Source organism: Fragaria vesca, linkage group LG2, assembly GCF_000184155.1.
Source record: "Fragaria vesca subsp. vesca linkage group LG2, FraVesHawaii_1.0, whole genome shotgun sequence".
In the NCBI taxonomy this organism is placed as follows: domain Eukaryota; kingdom Viridiplantae; phylum Streptophyta; class Magnoliopsida; order Rosales; family Rosaceae; genus Fragaria; species Fragaria vesca.
Genome location: NC_020492.1, coordinates 7067320 through 7085503, shown reverse-complemented (window position 1 = coordinate 7085503; position 18184 = coordinate 7067320). Strand labels below are relative to the sequence as shown.

Below are 18184 nucleotides of genomic sequence, written 5' to 3'. Positions count from 1 at the left end.
CCCCCCCCACCCCCCCACCCCACCACACACACACACACACACACAAAAACTATTTCAAGACCTGTGCTCCTGATGAAATAAACAAATAACCCCATTATAGTCAGATATAACACAATCCTGGCATCCCGTAAGAGAAAAGAGCTCGTAGAGATGAAATACTAAAGCTACACTCGGCAACAAACCCTCCTATATAAGAAGGATGTTACAACCATTCCAAAATTAGGTATTACTTCACTAACCCGCAGAATTGTATTCCAAATTCTAGACATTCCTTATGAATACAAAGAAACTGATTTATTTGGTAAGTTTACTTATGTGATTCCCGTTCGAACTACATTTATCACCACATTGTGCGATGCTAATATCAGTATTTTTGATAGCCTCATAGGTATTTGCATCAGTATTTACATGAATATGCACTTATATACCCACATCTACCTAATGATGACGGACGACCAACAATGGTCATTTTAATTGCTACAAGGAACAGAAAGAGGAATGTGTAACCACATTTTGTTTTTTTTTTTCTATCTTAAGAATTGTCAGTGGTTTAGAAGAAGCATAAAAACAAGTCAAAGCTTAGCTGGCCACTTCAGACCACCTAATCCTACCCAACCTAAATTATGCCCCTTTCTTTTGCTTATCATAATCGACATAGATAGCTATCCATATGTAAAAGAAAAATAAACAAACATTGCATCCAAACATGTTGATGACTGCTCAATAACACTACCAGAATAATCTGTATTTTTAAGGGCAAAAATTTTCCTTTTCTTCTAGGAATGAACAGAAATGAAAATTCTGTGGATACTCAGTGACATAGCAGAAGCCAAAAACTAGTGGTCAACATAATATCTAGATAAAGACTGCTAGTAGCAATTTAGCCATGAGCACAGCTGCTGACAAACAATTCTAGTAGTAGACTTAAACAGCCTTTATTTCTAGAAAGTTGATGCTCTTCGTCCTCACCGCAGTTAACTTTGTTTAACCTCACCGCAGTTAACTTTGTTTAATCCAATCTAAGTCTGCACTATGATATCCTCTAAATGTAGTTGCACATTACTAGACTCATACTAATAATCCACAAACCCATCCTGAAAGATTATTCTCGATACATTCAAAACGCAATCACGAAGCAGATAAGAAATTCTAAGATTTTTATCCCTCCAAGTATTAATCTTAGCAGAAACATCTATTTAATATGCAGCTTAATGTCCCGATGGAAACTAATCAAACTGCCTTGCTCCAAAGGAGGTTAAGCCATCCTAATATGAATAGAAAAAGATTCGCATATGAACCAAACTGAATAAGAACTTATCCAAATACTACCACGCAGGCAAGGAATCGAATAAAAAACTATCCAAATACATAACAAACTGAATGACAATATCCTAGTTTGTTAAGATAAATAAAAATTCCAGAAATACATGGGTTTTCATGCCTCCCAGTTATATGAAATGACACAAACAATTCCATCTCATGGAACCAGTAATAATGTATATGGTTTCTTAAGGAATCACACACCTACACCTAAAATGGTTGAATAGTTGACAATAAAGTTTGAACTCAAGCTATGACAAAAACACAGGAAAAGACACCCGCACTGTATGTCATCTCAACAAGCAGAAGGGAACCAGGGAAGCTGTGATGCAGAAAAGAAAAAAAAATAAAAATAAAGAAATGCTTTGTAAAATGAAGTTGGCTTTACCTTACGGCAGCATATTCCCATAACTCTGTCGGCATGATTCATATCACACCTTCAAAATTAGTCAGTTACAGATAGCAAGTTTCCCTGTCCATTCATCAGCCACAGCCACCCCATAGTCAAGGCTCAACTCCCTCATAGGAGGAATGTTCTCCATCGCAAATAGCATAAGATGAGGAAACATCAAGTTGTTGTGATCATACAGAACGAACTGCACCATTACATTCGGAGTAGAACTCTGGCTCATATAACAAGCGACATTCCTCATTTTGGACACATCCATTGCAAAATCCAGCGGTGGGATTGCCGGATAAGTTGGACGCACATAATCAGGATAGATCTGAGATAAATCTCCCCATTCAGCCCATTTATCAGCAAAACGATGGGGATAAATCAAGCTATCACCATCCATGGAAAAAATATGAGCCTGCTCCCTAGTGAGAATAACTCCTGCATACTCGCATATAAAAGCACCAGCATGTATCAAGTCCAAAGATCTAACTCCCCAACCTGTTTCCCTTGATCTAAACACTTCCAGTCTATGCTTCATTCCATTTTGAGTGACACGATTCCGACAAGATGGGGGGCAACGGCAGAAGCTCCCACACTCAAATACCACAGGCTTCCCCCTCAAAAGAAACCCATTCTGATCATAAGGAAACTCCCCTCCATTTTTCATAGCGCAAATGCAATTTTGATTACAACCATTAACACATTCACAGCCAGTACCATTTGCCGACTGATGATACACATGAGTCGGAAATGCAGGTGCTCTAAGATACTCATAATACAACGGGTCCTGATCAGCATCAATGTCATTGAAAAGCCTTACGGGTATCTTCTCCCTCTGCTGTGAAAGGTCCAAACTAAGATAACCCCTCGGCCTCACAGTCAAAGGCTTAGTTCTAAGACTCTCCGCAAACTTAAGTATCGAGCTCCCCATCTCAGGCTGCCCCTCGATTCTCAGCAACTTAAACTTATACACACCAAACCCTGACTTGCCAACATCAAGCCAAGTCTCGAGAATCCTATACAACCCATCATAAACATACACCTTCTGCGAAACAACACTCTGTATCTTCCTCCCTCTAATAACCCTCACCTCAATCCCGTAATGCATGCTCCTCTCCAACGCCAAGTTGCCTCCCTCCAGCTTCTGGTGAGCACATTGCTTGTTGAACTTGTCCTGCCCTCCGTGCCCCGTGTAGATAATAACATCCCCTGCATCCTCATCGTCCTCGTACCCGCCGGAGACAATAATGCTGGTCGCAATCGGCTCCCTATTGGAGCTCTGGCTCCCCGGAAGATAGTCAATTCCGGCCTGAACCTGGCCGTGTATCCCAACCACACAAAGCTCCATCCTGAAAAAGAAGAGGTCACCAACATAGACACCGGGAATGGACCCCACAATTCTCTTGTCACGGTTGAGCCACAGGCCCCGGTCCCGGAGCACCGACGCGGCCCTTAAGTCGCCCCGGGTCCGTTTCCCCTGACCCGGATTCTTCCTGTCTTCTTCGGCAATCGAATTGATCCGAATCGAATCGTAGAGCATCCGGGTCTTTCTGACGACCTCACGGAAGTAGCGGTGGTCCTCTTCCCTGAGATCGGTGACGCGGACGAGCTCGTTCGACCGCTGCGGGTACTTCTTCCGCTGCACCACCTCCGCCAGCTGCTGCTTCTGGCTGGCGTCCTCCACCGGGACAATCGCGCCGGACTCCGGGTCCAAAACGACGCCGTCCTCGTCGCATCCGCCTCCGCCGCCCCCGTCGCAGTTCTGAATCCCCTTGGCGAATGCCGTGTGGAAGAGCTCCTGAATGCGGTGGAACTCGGAGTAGACGGTGTCCTGGTCGGCGGCGGGGACCACCGGAGGAGTAATTTGGGGGGCCACCGGAGGGGTAATTTGGGGATTGGGGAAAAGATCCAACGGCGGTTGGGGAGTGGTCTGCGGCGGCGGCATAGGGTCATCGTAAGGCTCGGCTTTGGGTTCGATTTTGGGGACCTTGAGAGCCACGGCGGCGGCGGCGGTGGCGGGTTGAGAGGGATTAGGGGAGGCGTTGAGGTCAAGAATGGGGAGGAGAGAGCCCATGATGATGATGATGTGTTGAGTCAAAAGAAAGAGAGTGGGTGGGTCTTGACTTTTGGTAGAGAAAGAGAGGTGAGGTTTGGGATTTAGGGTTGTGCAGAGAGAAAGGAAGTTACTTTCGTCATGGCGGAGTTGGAAATGAAGCTCTGCTTCTTCTCTCTGTGGCGTCAGGAAAAGTGAAAGAACTGAATGAAAACTTTGGTTTATGTTTGTCCTGGGTGGACCGAATTGCCCTTCTTCCTTTTCCTTGAGTTTAGGACAGGACCCACTCTAAGCTAGGAAATCATTTTCTGTTCCCCCGAAATTTTTGAAACTTTTGGTGAATATGTTTCAACTTTTGATTCAAAAAATTTCTGTATGAACCCCTAATGGATATTGTAATTCGGATTTGTTTTGAGACACTAATAGCAACCTTATTTATCACAACATTATTACTTTATTAACATGTTTCGGTGGAATATGATTGTTTTTTATAGATTGTCGGCTTAATAGAGCTTTGTTCATTAGAGGATCAGTGTCTTTGTTCGGCATATTCTGCACTTGACACAGTAATTTCAATTCATCGACATGTCTATCAAGAAACTAACTATCTAGCAAATAAGCTACTAAAGTTGGATCGATAGCTACTTCTCCTTCGATTTGGTTTCAATATTTGCCCATCTTTGTGCGTCAAGCGTCCTGTCTGGATCAGCTAGGATGGGGTATCGTTAGAGGTTTTAGTTTGTAGCTTTTTTTTTGCCATTAAAGAAAAAATTTAGATTGTTTATAGATTTATTGGTATGGGTCTCCATTGTTTATATTATTGGTATGGGTCTCCATTGTTTATATTATTGGTATGGGTCTCCATTGTATATAGGACTACGATATGAACAAATGGCATATGGGCTAAGTTAGAAGACTATTTTTTTTTCTGAGAAACTGTAGATGATTTCATCATTTATCCATAACCATAACGCAAGTACATCAATTGTTGTCTAGCAACAAAATGTATAAGGTTGCAAGCTACCAAGTAATTAGGTGATACATGAATGTTTTGTGTAGGGCTGGGCATGGGACGGGATAGAACTAATCCCACAGCCCGTCCAAGACATTGAAATCAGGACGGGCCCAATCCCGGATAAAAAAAGTTCAAAATAAACTTGTAACCAAAAGAAATAGTTTCATAGTTTTATAGTACTCTTTACTCTATTATGTATTAACAAATATAACACGGTGTAATAAGCGAGTTTATACTACTTACTTTCTCTAAACTTGTCATCACTACTAGGGTGTAATAAGAGAGTCTACAACAATCAACAAATTAAAGTATTAAACATCAGTGTTACTGAATTAGTGACAACCTAGTAACTTAAAGAAACAAAAAGCTAAGATCAAAACACTTAAATGAAATGCTCAAATCACATATTAATCAATAAAAAATCAATCATTAAAATAGTCGGAACAGGACGGGCCTAAACGAGACATGAATTATCCGTTCCGTGTCTCGTCCCGTTATATATAAACAGGACAGGACGAGCCTAACGTTTTGAGATTTAAATCTCGTTCCGTCCCGAAATTTTTAAATCTCGTCCTGTCCCGACAAATTTTAGGACGGGTTCGGGATTACGGTTTTTTATGCTCACCCCTAGTTTTGTGTGAACCTTTTGCTTTGAGAATTTTGCAAGTAAAAATAATTCTTGTGGTTTTTATCGGTGATGACTGAGAATTGAGGGGTAAAGCTCCAGCTTAGTCATGTTTGCAAACCACAGATTGTTTATTGTATAGGGGAAACATTTCAGTTTGTGCACTGCTAGTTCTCCAAGGATTTAAAGACTGCATTTGAGTAGAGTTCATGCCATTTTATTCTTCAGAAATGGCAGAATGTGCTAAAAAAAAGCAACTATAACTCATTCAACCACGATGATGCAACTAACTGGATAAGAAAGTTGAATTTTCACTCGATCACTAGATCAATATGGTGCTTAAGTTTGCTGGAAACAACAATGATATAAGAGGCTTACTTTAGTGCAAAAAAGCTACGTTATATGGACCGTCCTCCCCTTTCACCCTCATCCTTCAATCCTTCAAGTTCAAGATGTCAATCACCTAATGCGCGGGTGACCCCTGACTGACCATTTAGATAACCATCAACAACATAGCCACTCAAAGACTCAATCCACATTCTTTCTTTTGTGCAGCAGAGGGTCTATGATCTTTTGACATTTCTATAGCTGCTCTACTTGGTGACAGTATAGCCCTGCAATCTCCGGCATTCACCATGAGTGCAGTTGTGCCAGAAGCAAGTGAAACCAAAGAGAGCAAGTTTTTTGCAAATGCAGCATCTGTCTCAACCAATGACTTTATTATCACTCTTTCAAGGTCAACAATGACTCTTGACAATGGTCAAGAAAGTCACTAATGCATATATGACTATCCTTCCATACGGGGGCGACCTCCTATATCAGACCAATCTCCTAACCTAAGGGCAGGGATCAAGTGTTACATGTTCTATTTTCGAACTACAACTGCTGAATCATTAGATGTGCTTTCCAGCTGAAACAAGTTCAACAGGGTGCTCTGATGAACGAAAATTTTGAAGGGAGCTGAGAGAAGGAAAAGAAAGAGGAAGGGGAAAAGGGTGAAGAGAGGTAAAGCCCATTATGCAGATAACAAGATAAAGATAGAGCCAAACAAACAAACAAAAAAAACCTAAGTGAAAGCAATGTTCAGGCACAATGTCGTATCACTTGAAAATTTTGATTACTTCTCAAAGTGAAGCAATACCAATACCAATTTTGGTGTCATCATTCCTCAATAATGAAACCCAACTTCTTTAGAGTTTGAAGAATATAAAACTAATTTCATCTCAAAGTGCAAACTAAAACTCCAGATGAGTAAATCAATCATACATAATAACTATGAAACCTTGAAGGAGTACTTCCTGACACAAACTAAGGGACTCAGGTCATGAAAGACTAACCATATTTGCTGTGATCCTAATGGCCTAAGAGATTTGCTGAGAGTTGTTAAGGATGACACCCTCATATTTGACCTGGAACCACTTCATGGAATCCTCCTTCGTAACCCTGTGCTGGATCCCAACATGAGCCTTGCATCTATGACGACGACCCACACGGTACCCCGGTTGCTCCAAAACAACATAGAAATCCATTCCATATATAAATACCAGTAGAAGGATCATACCTGAAGAAAAAGTAATCACTAATGAACAAAAGAAGAAAATAACATAGATATAATATAAAAATGTAGTAACTAGTAGAATCATTCCATATGATGTATCATGCATGACCAACAAATGTGACAAAATGGTTGAAAACTATGTGCATGAAACCAAATAGATAACAGCTTCTTTCTAAATCGTAGTTCAACATGAGCCTGTTGAAGGGCCAGACAACTCCTATATCAAAAATCTATCTACTACTAAAAGGCAGGAAATAGTAAAAAACTTAAAATGAATACAAGTACTCGTCAACTTTTGTTTCCCTTTCTAGAATAAAAAGAATTGCATTTAGACAAACACAGAAAATATGCACTCGGATCTTTTGTGAACAGAAAGGTGCAACACAACAATTTTAGGGGTAAAGAGACAGCTTCTATCTAAATGATTATTGTTTCAACATGAGTCTATATATTGAAGGGCCAGACAACTCCTATATCACAAATCTATCTACTACTCATAAGCAGGAAATAATTAAATTGACTATATGTACTTAATTACTTATCAACTTTTGTTCCCTTTTTAGAATAAGTACTTACTTGATTCCCAGATCGATATGCCCCTGGATACCAAAGCCAAAACAGCCGGTATCACTAAAGTTCTTTCGAAGCAACTAGTATTCCTTGACCTTCAATCCACTCCCCTGACAGTGACATAGCACGCAATCTTCTCATTACGTCTAATGCATGCCAAAGCTCCGAACCGTGTACCTTGCTATACATTCCAAACAGCAACATCACAAAAGAATACAATGCAGGACAATGAAAGACAAAATACTAGAGCAACGAAATATATGAGTGACATCCAAGCAAATGATAACAATTGAAACATATATAAATTGTAGTTACCCTCCTCCCCATCTAGATAAGTAAACTGAAGCAATAAAATCCAAAGACTTGAAATAGTTGTTATACCTTAGGAGAAGACAGGGGTTTGGCCACTGAGTTGCTCCAAGACCTTAGCAGCTCTGGTGAGGCGATCACCGTTCTCACCGACGGAGATGTTCAGGACCAGCTTCTGGACCTTGATTTCCCTCATTGGGTTCGCTAACTTCTTCTCCGAAGCCTGCATTTCATTACCACCCAACACATTTCATTAACAACAGAAAACGATGCATATGATAAACAGCGAAATCAAAGAGGGTGAGAGAGAGAGAGACAGAGAGAGAGGGCGGGGAAGGAGAAGAGTGGAGGGCGCGCTAGAGTTTTGATGGCCGAGTGTCCGAGTTACGAAGACAAAATTACTCTCAAGTAGCGAGACAGGTGTTAAAATCTGATTGGGGTACAGAAGGGAGAAGACGGGTTTTGGAACACAGAGGATTTGAACACAAGAAGCTGAACGTTATATGACAGCTTTTGGTTCAGCTCTCATTCTTATCTCTCTCTCTCTCATTTCGAATTTCGAATTTCTCTCTCTCTAAAGTTTGGGGTTCTCGTTTGGTCCAGAGAGAGAGAGAGAGGGAGAGAGATGGGTTTTGCTTCCCCACCGCAAGGTAAGATTGTTCAATTCGTTTCGATTCAGTTTCATTCGTCTTTGTCAATTCAATTGATCTGATCTATGCTTGTTTTCAGTTTCATATCTATCTAACTAGGGTTTTGATACTTTTTTTTTTTTTTTTTTTGCTTCAATTCAATTTCAGATCTATATTCCATGTGGTCCGGTTAGAGCCTTTGGTTCCCCTTGAGTAATATGACGAAATTACAAGTCAATCACTGGTGCTCCCTCTATTCTTGGGGTTAAGGAACAATTTTTGCTTGTGTTTCATGCCGGAATTTGAGAGAATTTGTGATTCTTGCCCGAAAAGATTAGGTCCCTTGAAAAGGTTGTCCCTGAAAAGTGAAAACATGTTGGTCTCAAGTGATATTTTGCCCAACACAAAGTCATTAACTGCTTCGATTGTTGCCTTTTGTCAGATTATATTGTTGCCTTTGTCGGAATATAGAGAAATTTTCAATCATCTGCATTGGTTTGTGAAGCTCTGACTGATTTTGCACAGCTCTAAATTCAATCATCTGCATTTTGTGTGTCCTGGCTTCACAAACTTAAGGCTCCTTGCTAGAATCAGTGGAATTCATCTGCTTTTGTCGGATTATAATGACGCCTTTTGTCGGATTATTGTTGCCTTTAATTTGTCGGATTATATTGTTGCCTTTGTCTGAATATAGAGAAATTTTAAATCATCTGCATTGGTTTGTGAAGCTCTGACTGATTTTGCACAGCTCTAAATTCAATCATCTGCATTTTGTGTGTCCTGGCTTCACAAACTTTAGGCTCCTTGCTATAATCAATGGAATTCATCTGCTTTTGTCAGATTATAATGATGCCTTTTGTTGGATTATATTGTTGCCTTTTGTCGGATTATGTTGTTGCCTTTGTCTGCATGTAGAGAAATTTTAATCATATGCATAGGTTTGTGAAGCTCTGGACCTTTCCACAGATTTTGCACAGCTCTAAATTCATTCATCTGCATTCTGTGAGTCCTGGCTTCACAAACTTATGGCTCCTTGTTAGAATCAATGAAATTCATAAATGTAGAGATAGACTTGAGAATCATATTCTCATTAAGCTTAACGCCGAGTTTATTAAAGAGTAAGAAGAGGCACTGAAAATCTCTTTCGGAGGCAGTATTTTGGGAAGAAGTTGTTCCTCTGGTGATAGGAATACCAAATTTTCCATTTCACCACTTCAGTCAGGAGATAGAAAATAAAAATTGAGGGATTATATGATTCTTTTGGAAATCGGTTCGATGTAGTTTTAATATGAGGTGTGTTGCTGCTGAATTTGATTTCAGATATATTCCATGTGGTAAGATTATAGCCTTCAGTGTCCCTCTGCTTAAATTTACATGGTATGATGAAAAGATCTAGTGTAATATGCACGAAATACAATTTAATCACTGGTGCTCCCTCTTTTCTTGGGGTTGAGGAACCATTTTTTGCTTGGATTTCGTGCTAGTTGGTTTCTAGTTGGGGACTGCATATGTCACAATTCCTCCTGTGATAAAGATTGGTTATCCTAAGGCTGGTAGTGGTTATAAGAAATGGGTGGGTATAAATGTTGTGATTGACATGGAATGTCAAGGTCATGCATTTACCCAATAACACAGTGAAAGAAAGATGAAATATGTGCTTCTGTCATAGTGATTGGAGGTGCTTCTATCTTTTTACTCAGGTATCTCTCTTGAGAACTATTCCCCCTTTTCGATTTCATGCTATGTGGATGTACCATAATACTTGCGATGAATTTGTCTGTGAGACCTGGCAAAATATTCCTGGTGATGCACTGATAACAACAGGTACCATTTCTGATTAAATATTTTATAACAACATGTACCAGTGAATAAGTCAAATAAGCATCACTCCTATAAAATAGTTTTTCAAAAATTCCAGCCAGAGAGAGGCGTCACTAACTCTTGCATCAGGACTTGAAAGATTAGAAATGTTAGAGGAATAAACACTGATTTAAAAGACAAAGAAACAAGTGCAGATGCATCTGAAATAACATTCAAGAAACATGTATGTTGCTTGGTAGAAGTGTAGTACTTGTAAAATATCTGATCATGTTTTCTCTGAGGAGATCATTAGTTGTCATGTTATCCTAAAATAAGTGAATCCTACATTTCCAATAGTCCCCAACTTTTAACTTGCTTGCCTGTTTCACACTCTGACTGGTCTCCAGAACTTATACACCAATATTTGCTACAGTTACAGTGTGAGGTCTGCTAAAACAGTTTGGCCTCTATCAATAATGGGTGATGTGAAGGTAGATCCATTTATACAGGCTCTACTCCTACTATGCAAGGGAGGTTGAATTTCATTATCAGTAGGAAAAAGAGACATTTCTTTCATATGCATTGGTATACATATCAATGGCTTTTCCATTATTTCCAGGAATTGGAAGATGGAACTACATCCTTATTTATGGTATCTAATAGTCCTGCATCATTCACATGTATGTCATATTGGCTATATGCTTCTCCTTGGTTCTCAATATCCACAGTACTTTGTAGTTCAGAATTCAGTATTTCTGCATGTGATTGTTTCTTTGAAGATTCATCAAGATTCAGCATATCTGCAATAAAACATCTGAACATTTAAATGGATGCAAAGCAAATGGATCAAAGAAAAAGAAAGTAATCTATTGTTTTGTTCTGATGTTAAACGTGAGTATGCGTTTATATGTCGTATCAATTCAATGTCAGCATAATACACCAGGATATAGCTAGAACTAGAAGAAATGTTCTTCTAGTACACTTAAAGGTTTGAACGTGTTCATTGTATTTTGTGTTCCATTAGAAGGGGCTGCTAGTCTACTACATGTTCTGCAATAGAATTGACACTCAATACAAGGTAAATATTCTTTTTAGCAAACATAGAAGGCTCAAATTTCAGATTTCAATAATGATTGGCTGAATGAGTAACTTTAGAGTACTAACAAAGGCATATGCATGCTTATATTGACCACACTGATTAACCATTCGAATATATGGTGCAGTACGTCGGGCATAAACCCTAAACTCTGGTCTTTCAAAGAAGGAAGATCCATCAGGGTTATTATTACATTTCTTGGCTTTACAGCAGGATGATGCATAGGGCTACAGACTAGAATTAGTGCCCCCGTGTTGCTGGGGAATTTGTTGCTGTTATAAGGCCATGTTGAAAAACTTACTCGTTCAGTTAAGACTGTTAAGCATAGTAATAAGCTGAATGCTTTCAGTTGTCAAAATCTCAAGACACCAGTCATGATGCTGACTGAATTCTGTCACTATATCAAGCATGCTTGTTGCATCATTGCATGATCATAGACATAGACCTATGTAGCTGACTGGTTGGAGCCTTGGATGTTTAGGGTTGCAATGGACTTACAGTAGCTCTTCATGTATGGTCCACACAACTATGAACTATCTTACTCATGGTATATCTGAGTTGCATGAATTGTCGATAACTAGATATGGCAGTTTTTTGTCCCATCTTGGACAACAAAAGGATGGCCTGCCATCTCAAGGTGCCTAGTTAGAGGTTGCATCCTCATTTGAAGTCCCTTGAGTTTGTCTATCCAGCATGTTAATAACTCATAACCAATTATGTACGTGTTGTTTTACTTCCATCGTTCAACACACATTACAATATGTTTCATTGTTGGACTCTGGTCTCTCTAAGAAGAATAGATGAGTCTGAGTCTCTGACAAGTTAGCTAGCTGTATAGTCTCAATCAAGGTCCTGGCCGGAAACTAGGAGTAGTCACCATTGATAATATTAAGCATTAGCTTCTTGTCGATGCTAGTAACTAGTTGTTAAGAAATTCACCAGTCTGTACATACATCCAAAGTTTGAGTTTAAATCCTAATCTGTCATTAAACCAGAGTTTAATTTATACGAAAAGATAAACAAAATTAGACAGCTTTCAAAGTTTAATGAGATCATGAGAAGAAAGAATCATGCAGAATTATTACTGCATGTTCTTGTAACTGTCTATTATGAACTTGAAGGATTCATAGTACTTCCGAGTATTTGTAGTTTCTTCAAACCCTTTTATTCATATACTGTTGCTTCTGCTTTCACAACACAAATAATGTACCTATTTTCAACATCTGCAGCTTCCTCAGACATAGATTGACCTATTAAACTAAAGTCAAGATTACAAAATAGTGAGAACCTATTTATGAATTCTGTCACTATACATGTCAGGGAAGACTTCATGCCTATGATTTCATAAAAAATCTAAGGTCTTCGTAAGTGTAGAATCTTCAAACAAATTCTGCTTTCACAATACAATGTGCCTATTTCCCAGTAGATACATTCTACTCTTTTAGTATTGAATTTTAAGGGTTATAGTACTGTGCTGATCAGGTATTCATTTTTGTTTGGTGCTGAATTTCAAAGTGAAGGATTGAGAAATAGGTGAGAACTCAGTTATTCATTCTCTCTGACAGTCTGATCGACACTCACCTATCCAGCAAGACCTGTAATTTCCACAGAAGATGACCTGTAGCTGCATGATCATAGAGTCCAATAGATGCTTCTTCAGTGTAAACACTAGTGTGAATTAATATGACCCACCTTGCACTACAAGAAAGGAGAAAAGGATGGGCTTCGCTCATGGTGCTAAGTTAGAGGTTGCACCCTGGGTTTAAAGGTTTCAGTTTGTCTATATGTCTAACATGCTCATAACTCATAAGCATGTTTGTTGTATAATTGAGTCTGAACTCTTATAGAGGTCTAGTCAAAATCAGTGTCCTGGAAACTAAGGAACCACCATGACTAACCACAATCTGGATATAGTCAAATGAGTCTATGGGTGAGGCTGGAAGGTAACTGATGGTAAGTAAGCAGAATATATTAGTGAGATTAGTGTGGGATTTTATAGAATTAAATGTTTCTTATGATTGTAGAAAAGAAATCATGAGAAGAATGAATCATATATGCAGTAGGGAGTGACAGCATGTTTACAATCAAAATGTGCATAACACAACTGCACTTAAATAAGTACTAAACCAGTACATGGCAGCTAAAGTTAGAGAAGCAATAGTAATTCAGAGAGTTCAAAAATAGTTAGTTAAGTAGGTCCTGGACAAAACCCTGATTTGCTTATTCTCGGTGGGATCAAAAGAACCGTCTGTTTCACATTCTTCATCTTAAATGACATTTCATTGCATTATAGAGTTTTCAGCAAAGATTCTACTCCTACTCCAAATCAACTGTTGCATGCCCCTTGATGTATGCATGTTTTACTTTAAGAATTAGATCCTGCAAACGATCTTCAGGGCCACCAAACCCAGTGCAGTAGACACAACATGTGAGAGCAGCAAGTTCTTAGTTACATATTACAATGGTTTCTGTAAGCAGAAGAAATTGGGCCCTTTTCAGATGGAGATAGTGGCAATGAAAAACCTGACCCTCCCATGTGTTATTTTTAATGTTTCTGAGGGAGTGTCCGTCTCTTCGTAGAACAAGAGGTTGGAAAATACACACAGGAAAAGACAAACAAAAAAAATTGATACTGTTTTGAATTCTCAATCTGGTTTCAAAGAAAACCCAGTTGCTGATTTGAGTTTGTGGTAGTGAAAAGAGCATCACTAAGTTGAAAACTCTTTTGGAAAATTTAATGAGCATGCAGCATGGGGTACTCATGTGGGATGTTTTCTAGTCTATTTTGTGAGGTGAAGAACAAAGTTCCAGTCTATATTGTGTACTCAATGGATAAGCTTCTGCGATTTTCAAATACTTCATATTGCATATTATGCATGTCATTTAATTAACAGGCATACCTAAATTCACATAACACCTAATGCCAATGCTAGAACTTCAACTGTTTCATAACAGTAACACATTGGGAGTCTGAACTGTTGTCTTCTCAAGTTCCATTGACATATTTTTTGGTAGGATTTCTGGCAGTCAAAGAAGCTGCTGAAGAAAAATGATTGTACCATCTTCATGACATTGTCAAAGTCTATCACATCATTTACTTTTATTGCAAAAACTCTGCAATTAGTTTGGTGTGACAGCCCAACATGTTCCTATTTATGAAACTGAATGAATGTATCTCTTCTAGATTGATTGAGTCAAGTCTAATGGGGTTCATATCTTTCTTCAGTACAATGCTTGAAGCAAGGAATGTGTAAGAACTAAAAAAGGCATGAAAATGAGATTGTTGGGTACCTATTTCATACCAAATTCTTGTGGATGAAAGGAGTTTGGGTCGGTTTTGCTAGAAAAGAACTAACTCACATCAATGACATTGTTTATTTACAACATTTAGGTCATAGTCCCTACCAACCTAATGACAGTGATTCAGATATAATCAGGGGAATGCGAAGCCTAACTTCACAAACTTCATGACTTGCTCGTCTCAGAGGATTCGAATCCTAACTACATAGTTATCTGCATAGTTAGCTTTAACTTCCACTAATGACATTATGTGCATCATGACAAGTTATCACTCAAAAGCCTTGAACTGTATCCAAGCTTCTGAGACATGCTTTACAGAGAAGACTTCAATTGTAATGCTCATGAAGTTGAGCTATATGATACATCCATGTCACCATGTGCAATGCAACAGAAGCTTATAAACATAGTTTATTTCAGCATAAATAGGGTCAACCTCAAGTTTAACAATATTAAAGGGAATGGTGATGTGTAGCCATATTGGAATTAGGCAAATGACCTCTGAGAGGGAGGGAGAGAAATCAAGGTAGTGGGTATGGTGGAGTTGAATTACATTCTCCAAAATGGGTCCTACCCATCTGATGATAGATGCTCCCAGCAACTTGCCAATCTCAAGCGTTGGATTAGTGGACTTTTTCTTTAATGAGTTTGGGAGAAAGATGGTGTATTAAGCTAATGCAGCACTAATCTTCATAACTATATACTTTAAGTACTTATTCTTATCAGATCCGATGTATTATTGCTGGTATGAAAAGCAGATGAAGAGTAGGGAATGAACTTCTCAGATGAACATTTGAAACTAAATGATTGAAACAGAGAAAGTTTAAGCTATATACACAAAAAAATGGACACAAACAAGTAACTTTGTGATTGAACTTGATCACTACTGGAATATAGTACAAAAGAACAGTATGGAACTCAAAAAAAGAAAGAAGAAAAAGCCTCATCATCCTCAGTTTACAGAATGCCCAAACACTGTTCAAAACTTGGGCCTTTGGAGAGGGCTTAGGTGCTAATCTGTCTGTTTCTTTTCTTTGTATATGATATACAGTAATTTTTTTTGTTTTTTTTACTTTGTTCACGCCATGAATTGAGGTTAACTAAGCACTGAGTCAGTCAATGAATGGTTAATGATCTGAACTGTTTAGAACGTCTGGGAAATGCATCGTCTGTGACCAGCTGTGGTTCTCTTCTTGTTCTGCTTAGTCTCACATTTCCAGACATTTCCAATATCTTGTGCTATTCTCACGGCGTCACATGAAGCACCAGAGAGCCCTCTCCTTGTGAACCCGACTGCGTAGAGTCCGGCATTTCCTTTCCAGCCCTGTGGGAATGGCTGCTTTGGGAATCCATTCTTGGAGAAAAAATCACCTTCCTGTAAACAATAACCAAATTCAAGATCAGTCTCTTTGCACTTCCAAAATTACCAAGCAACTTTGTACAGCGAACTGACATAAAAAATAAATAAAAAAAAGTATTAATTTTTGAAACTCTATCTCACCTGTAGCCAAGAAGGAACATTGCTGCGGTATCCTGTAGCTAAAACAACTGCATCAATGTCGAGCACTTCGCCGCCGACAAGTTCAACGCGTCCGTATGAGAATCTCTTGATTCCGTGGACTACTTTGATGCCACCGGACTTGATTTTGTCTAGTGCTCCAATGTCAAGAACAGGGGTCTTTCCTTGTGTGTTCTTTAGCTCCATTGGTCCAACGGAAGGCCTGTTGAGCCCGTATTTCTCAATGCTGCCGAGTATCAACCATGAAAACAGCAAGAGAAGCTTGTCAGCTAACCAGACTGGTAGCCATTTTAGCAGAAAGACAGCCAATTCGAATGTCGATTTTCCGTAGATTTCTCTAGGCAAGACATGAACCTGAAACAGAGAGCAGAAGCTTATTAGAAACCACCATCAAACCATTTTAAGTTTCATTGATCAAAGTTACTATATTGCTTCAAGTACTTACCGAGCTTCTAACGACTATGGAAGGCGAGGCATTGTGGTTGCAGAGGTCAAGAGAGAGTTCCATGCCGGAATTTCCACAACCGACGACAAGTACTTTCTTTCCCTTGTACTTCTCGCCAGACTTGTACTCAGAAGCGTGGACAACTTCACCGCCGAACTCGCACAAGCCATCGATATCGGGCACCACACACTCTGCATTTTCGCCGGTGGCAACTATGAGCCACCTGCAGATGTACTCGACCTCCGATCGGGTCGACCCGGTTGTTGAAACTGTGTTGACCCTCCAGAAACCGCTGGTCTCGTCGTAGCGGGCAGATTGGACGCAGGAGTTGAACTTTGGGTTGATTTCAAAGTGTTTGGCGTATGATTCAAGGTAGTCGATGAACTGTCTCTTTGTTGGGTACTCAGGGAAGTCCTCAGGGAATGGAAGCTTAGGGAGTTGGCAAAATGCCTTGGGTAGATGAAGCTTGAGCCTGTCATAGGTGCGTTTTTGCCACAGTGAGGCTACGCAGTCGGCTCTTTCAAGGACTTCGAATGGGACTCCTTGGTCCCTCAGGCAAGCCGCCGTTGCCAGGCCAGATGGGCCAGCTCCAACTATGACCGGCCCGTTGACCATGATGCAACGGCGAGCAAAGAAATCCTCATGATCCACTAAGCGAAATAAGTTCTCCATGTTGATCAAAGGAAATGAGTGATGGGTTTTCAAGTCTGAAGTGGTTGTTGTTGTTGTTGAAGAAGAAGATGAGAGAATATGTTGAGGTTTTGCAAATGATGAGGAGGTTTGTTAGGGAGAAATAGATGACTGTTGAGTTTGGTTTGGTTTGGAGGGAGATGAAGGGTGAGGGTGCTTATATAGAAGAAGGATGCATGTGACACTAGTGTGTGGAGTTGATGCTGAGACTCCAAATCATAAGTTTTGGGTTGCCTTTTTTTTTTTTAATAATACTCAATATTTTCCAACATTATATTATTAGATCTTACAACATTATTTTTGGATTATAATATTCAGAGACTTAAGCATATTTTTTGCAATTATTATTGAGATTATTCTTTTCTTGGGATAATTTTCACTACCAAGATGAAGGGCTTTTTAATATTCTTTGTGTTTGTTTTATTTTTGAAGAATTGATAGCTATGTAGGAAAAAAGTATTGTTAGGAAGATGGTTCAATGATCCTTGGAGGTATGCAGTTTAATGAATTTGACTTACAAAATTGACAATTATAGAGAATATATCTCAATATATATATATAAACATTATTTTCAGTTGGACGCGTATGAGCAAACTTTTGACACTAAGTTAATTTCAGTTACGAGAATCTAAATACATAGATTAAGTTATCTCCAAGCCACCAACAGGTTATAAACCTTTGTATCGAAAATGTGTATCAAATGACCTAACATTGTAATTATTACTAGGACATTTTGATCGATGTACGTCCAAAATGAGGACATGGCAGTCATATTAACACATCAAGGAAATTAGGCAATTTGCTTGCTACTTTTTATATTTTTTTTTCTTAATAATTTCAATCTTATATCATTGATCCTTT

At 39.1% G+C, this 18184-nt stretch overlaps 2 protein-coding genes and 1 pseudogene across 2 annotated transcripts in view; all 3 read right to left on the bottom strand.

Annotated features, from left to right (window-relative positions):
* LOC101291792 (probable histone-lysine N-methyltransferase, H3 lysine-9 specific SUVH9-like) overlaps window positions 1-3791 on the bottom strand; it is an 8526-nt gene extending 4735 nt beyond the window's left edge. Inside the window, exon 1 of the mRNA XM_004292207.1 lies at window positions 1709-3791. Coding sequence (XP_004292255.1) covers window positions 1770-3791 — 2022 coding nt within the window. The 3' untranslated portion in view covers window positions 1709-1769. The remainder of the gene's footprint in view (window positions 1-1708) is intronic.
* A 2980-nt stretch (window positions 3792-6771) lies between these two features.
* Window positions 6772-8076, bottom strand: LOC101308625 (annotated as a pseudogene).
* A 7737-nt stretch (window positions 8077-15813) lies between these two features.
* LOC101308331 (flavin-containing monooxygenase YUCCA8-like) lies at window positions 15814-17386 on the bottom strand. The gene is made up of 3 exons (XM_004289961.1): window positions 16634-17386; window positions 16171-16542; window positions 15814-16044 (listed from the first exon to the last, which is right to left on the bottom strand). The coding sequence occupies exons 1-3, from the start codon at window positions 17303-17305 to the stop codon at window positions 15814-15816; spliced, it is 1275 nt and encodes a 424-aa protein (XP_004290009.1). The 5' UTR covers window positions 17306-17386.
* Between the last annotated feature and the right edge of the window lie 798 nt (window positions 17387-18184).

Coding starts and splice junctions, on each gene's coding strand:
- LOC101308331 (XM_004289961.1), bottom strand. CDS start 17,305: ATGGAGAACTTATTTCGCTTAGTGGATCATGAGGATTTCTTTGCTCGC. Junction 16,543..16,633: donor CCATAGTCGTTAGAAGCTCG/GTAAGTACTTGA, acceptor TCTCTGTTTCAG/GTTCATGTCTTGCCTAGAGA. Junction 16,045..16,170: donor ATGTTCCTTCTTGGCTACAG/GTGAGATAGAGT, acceptor TATTGTTTACAG/GAAGGTGATTTTTTCTCCAA.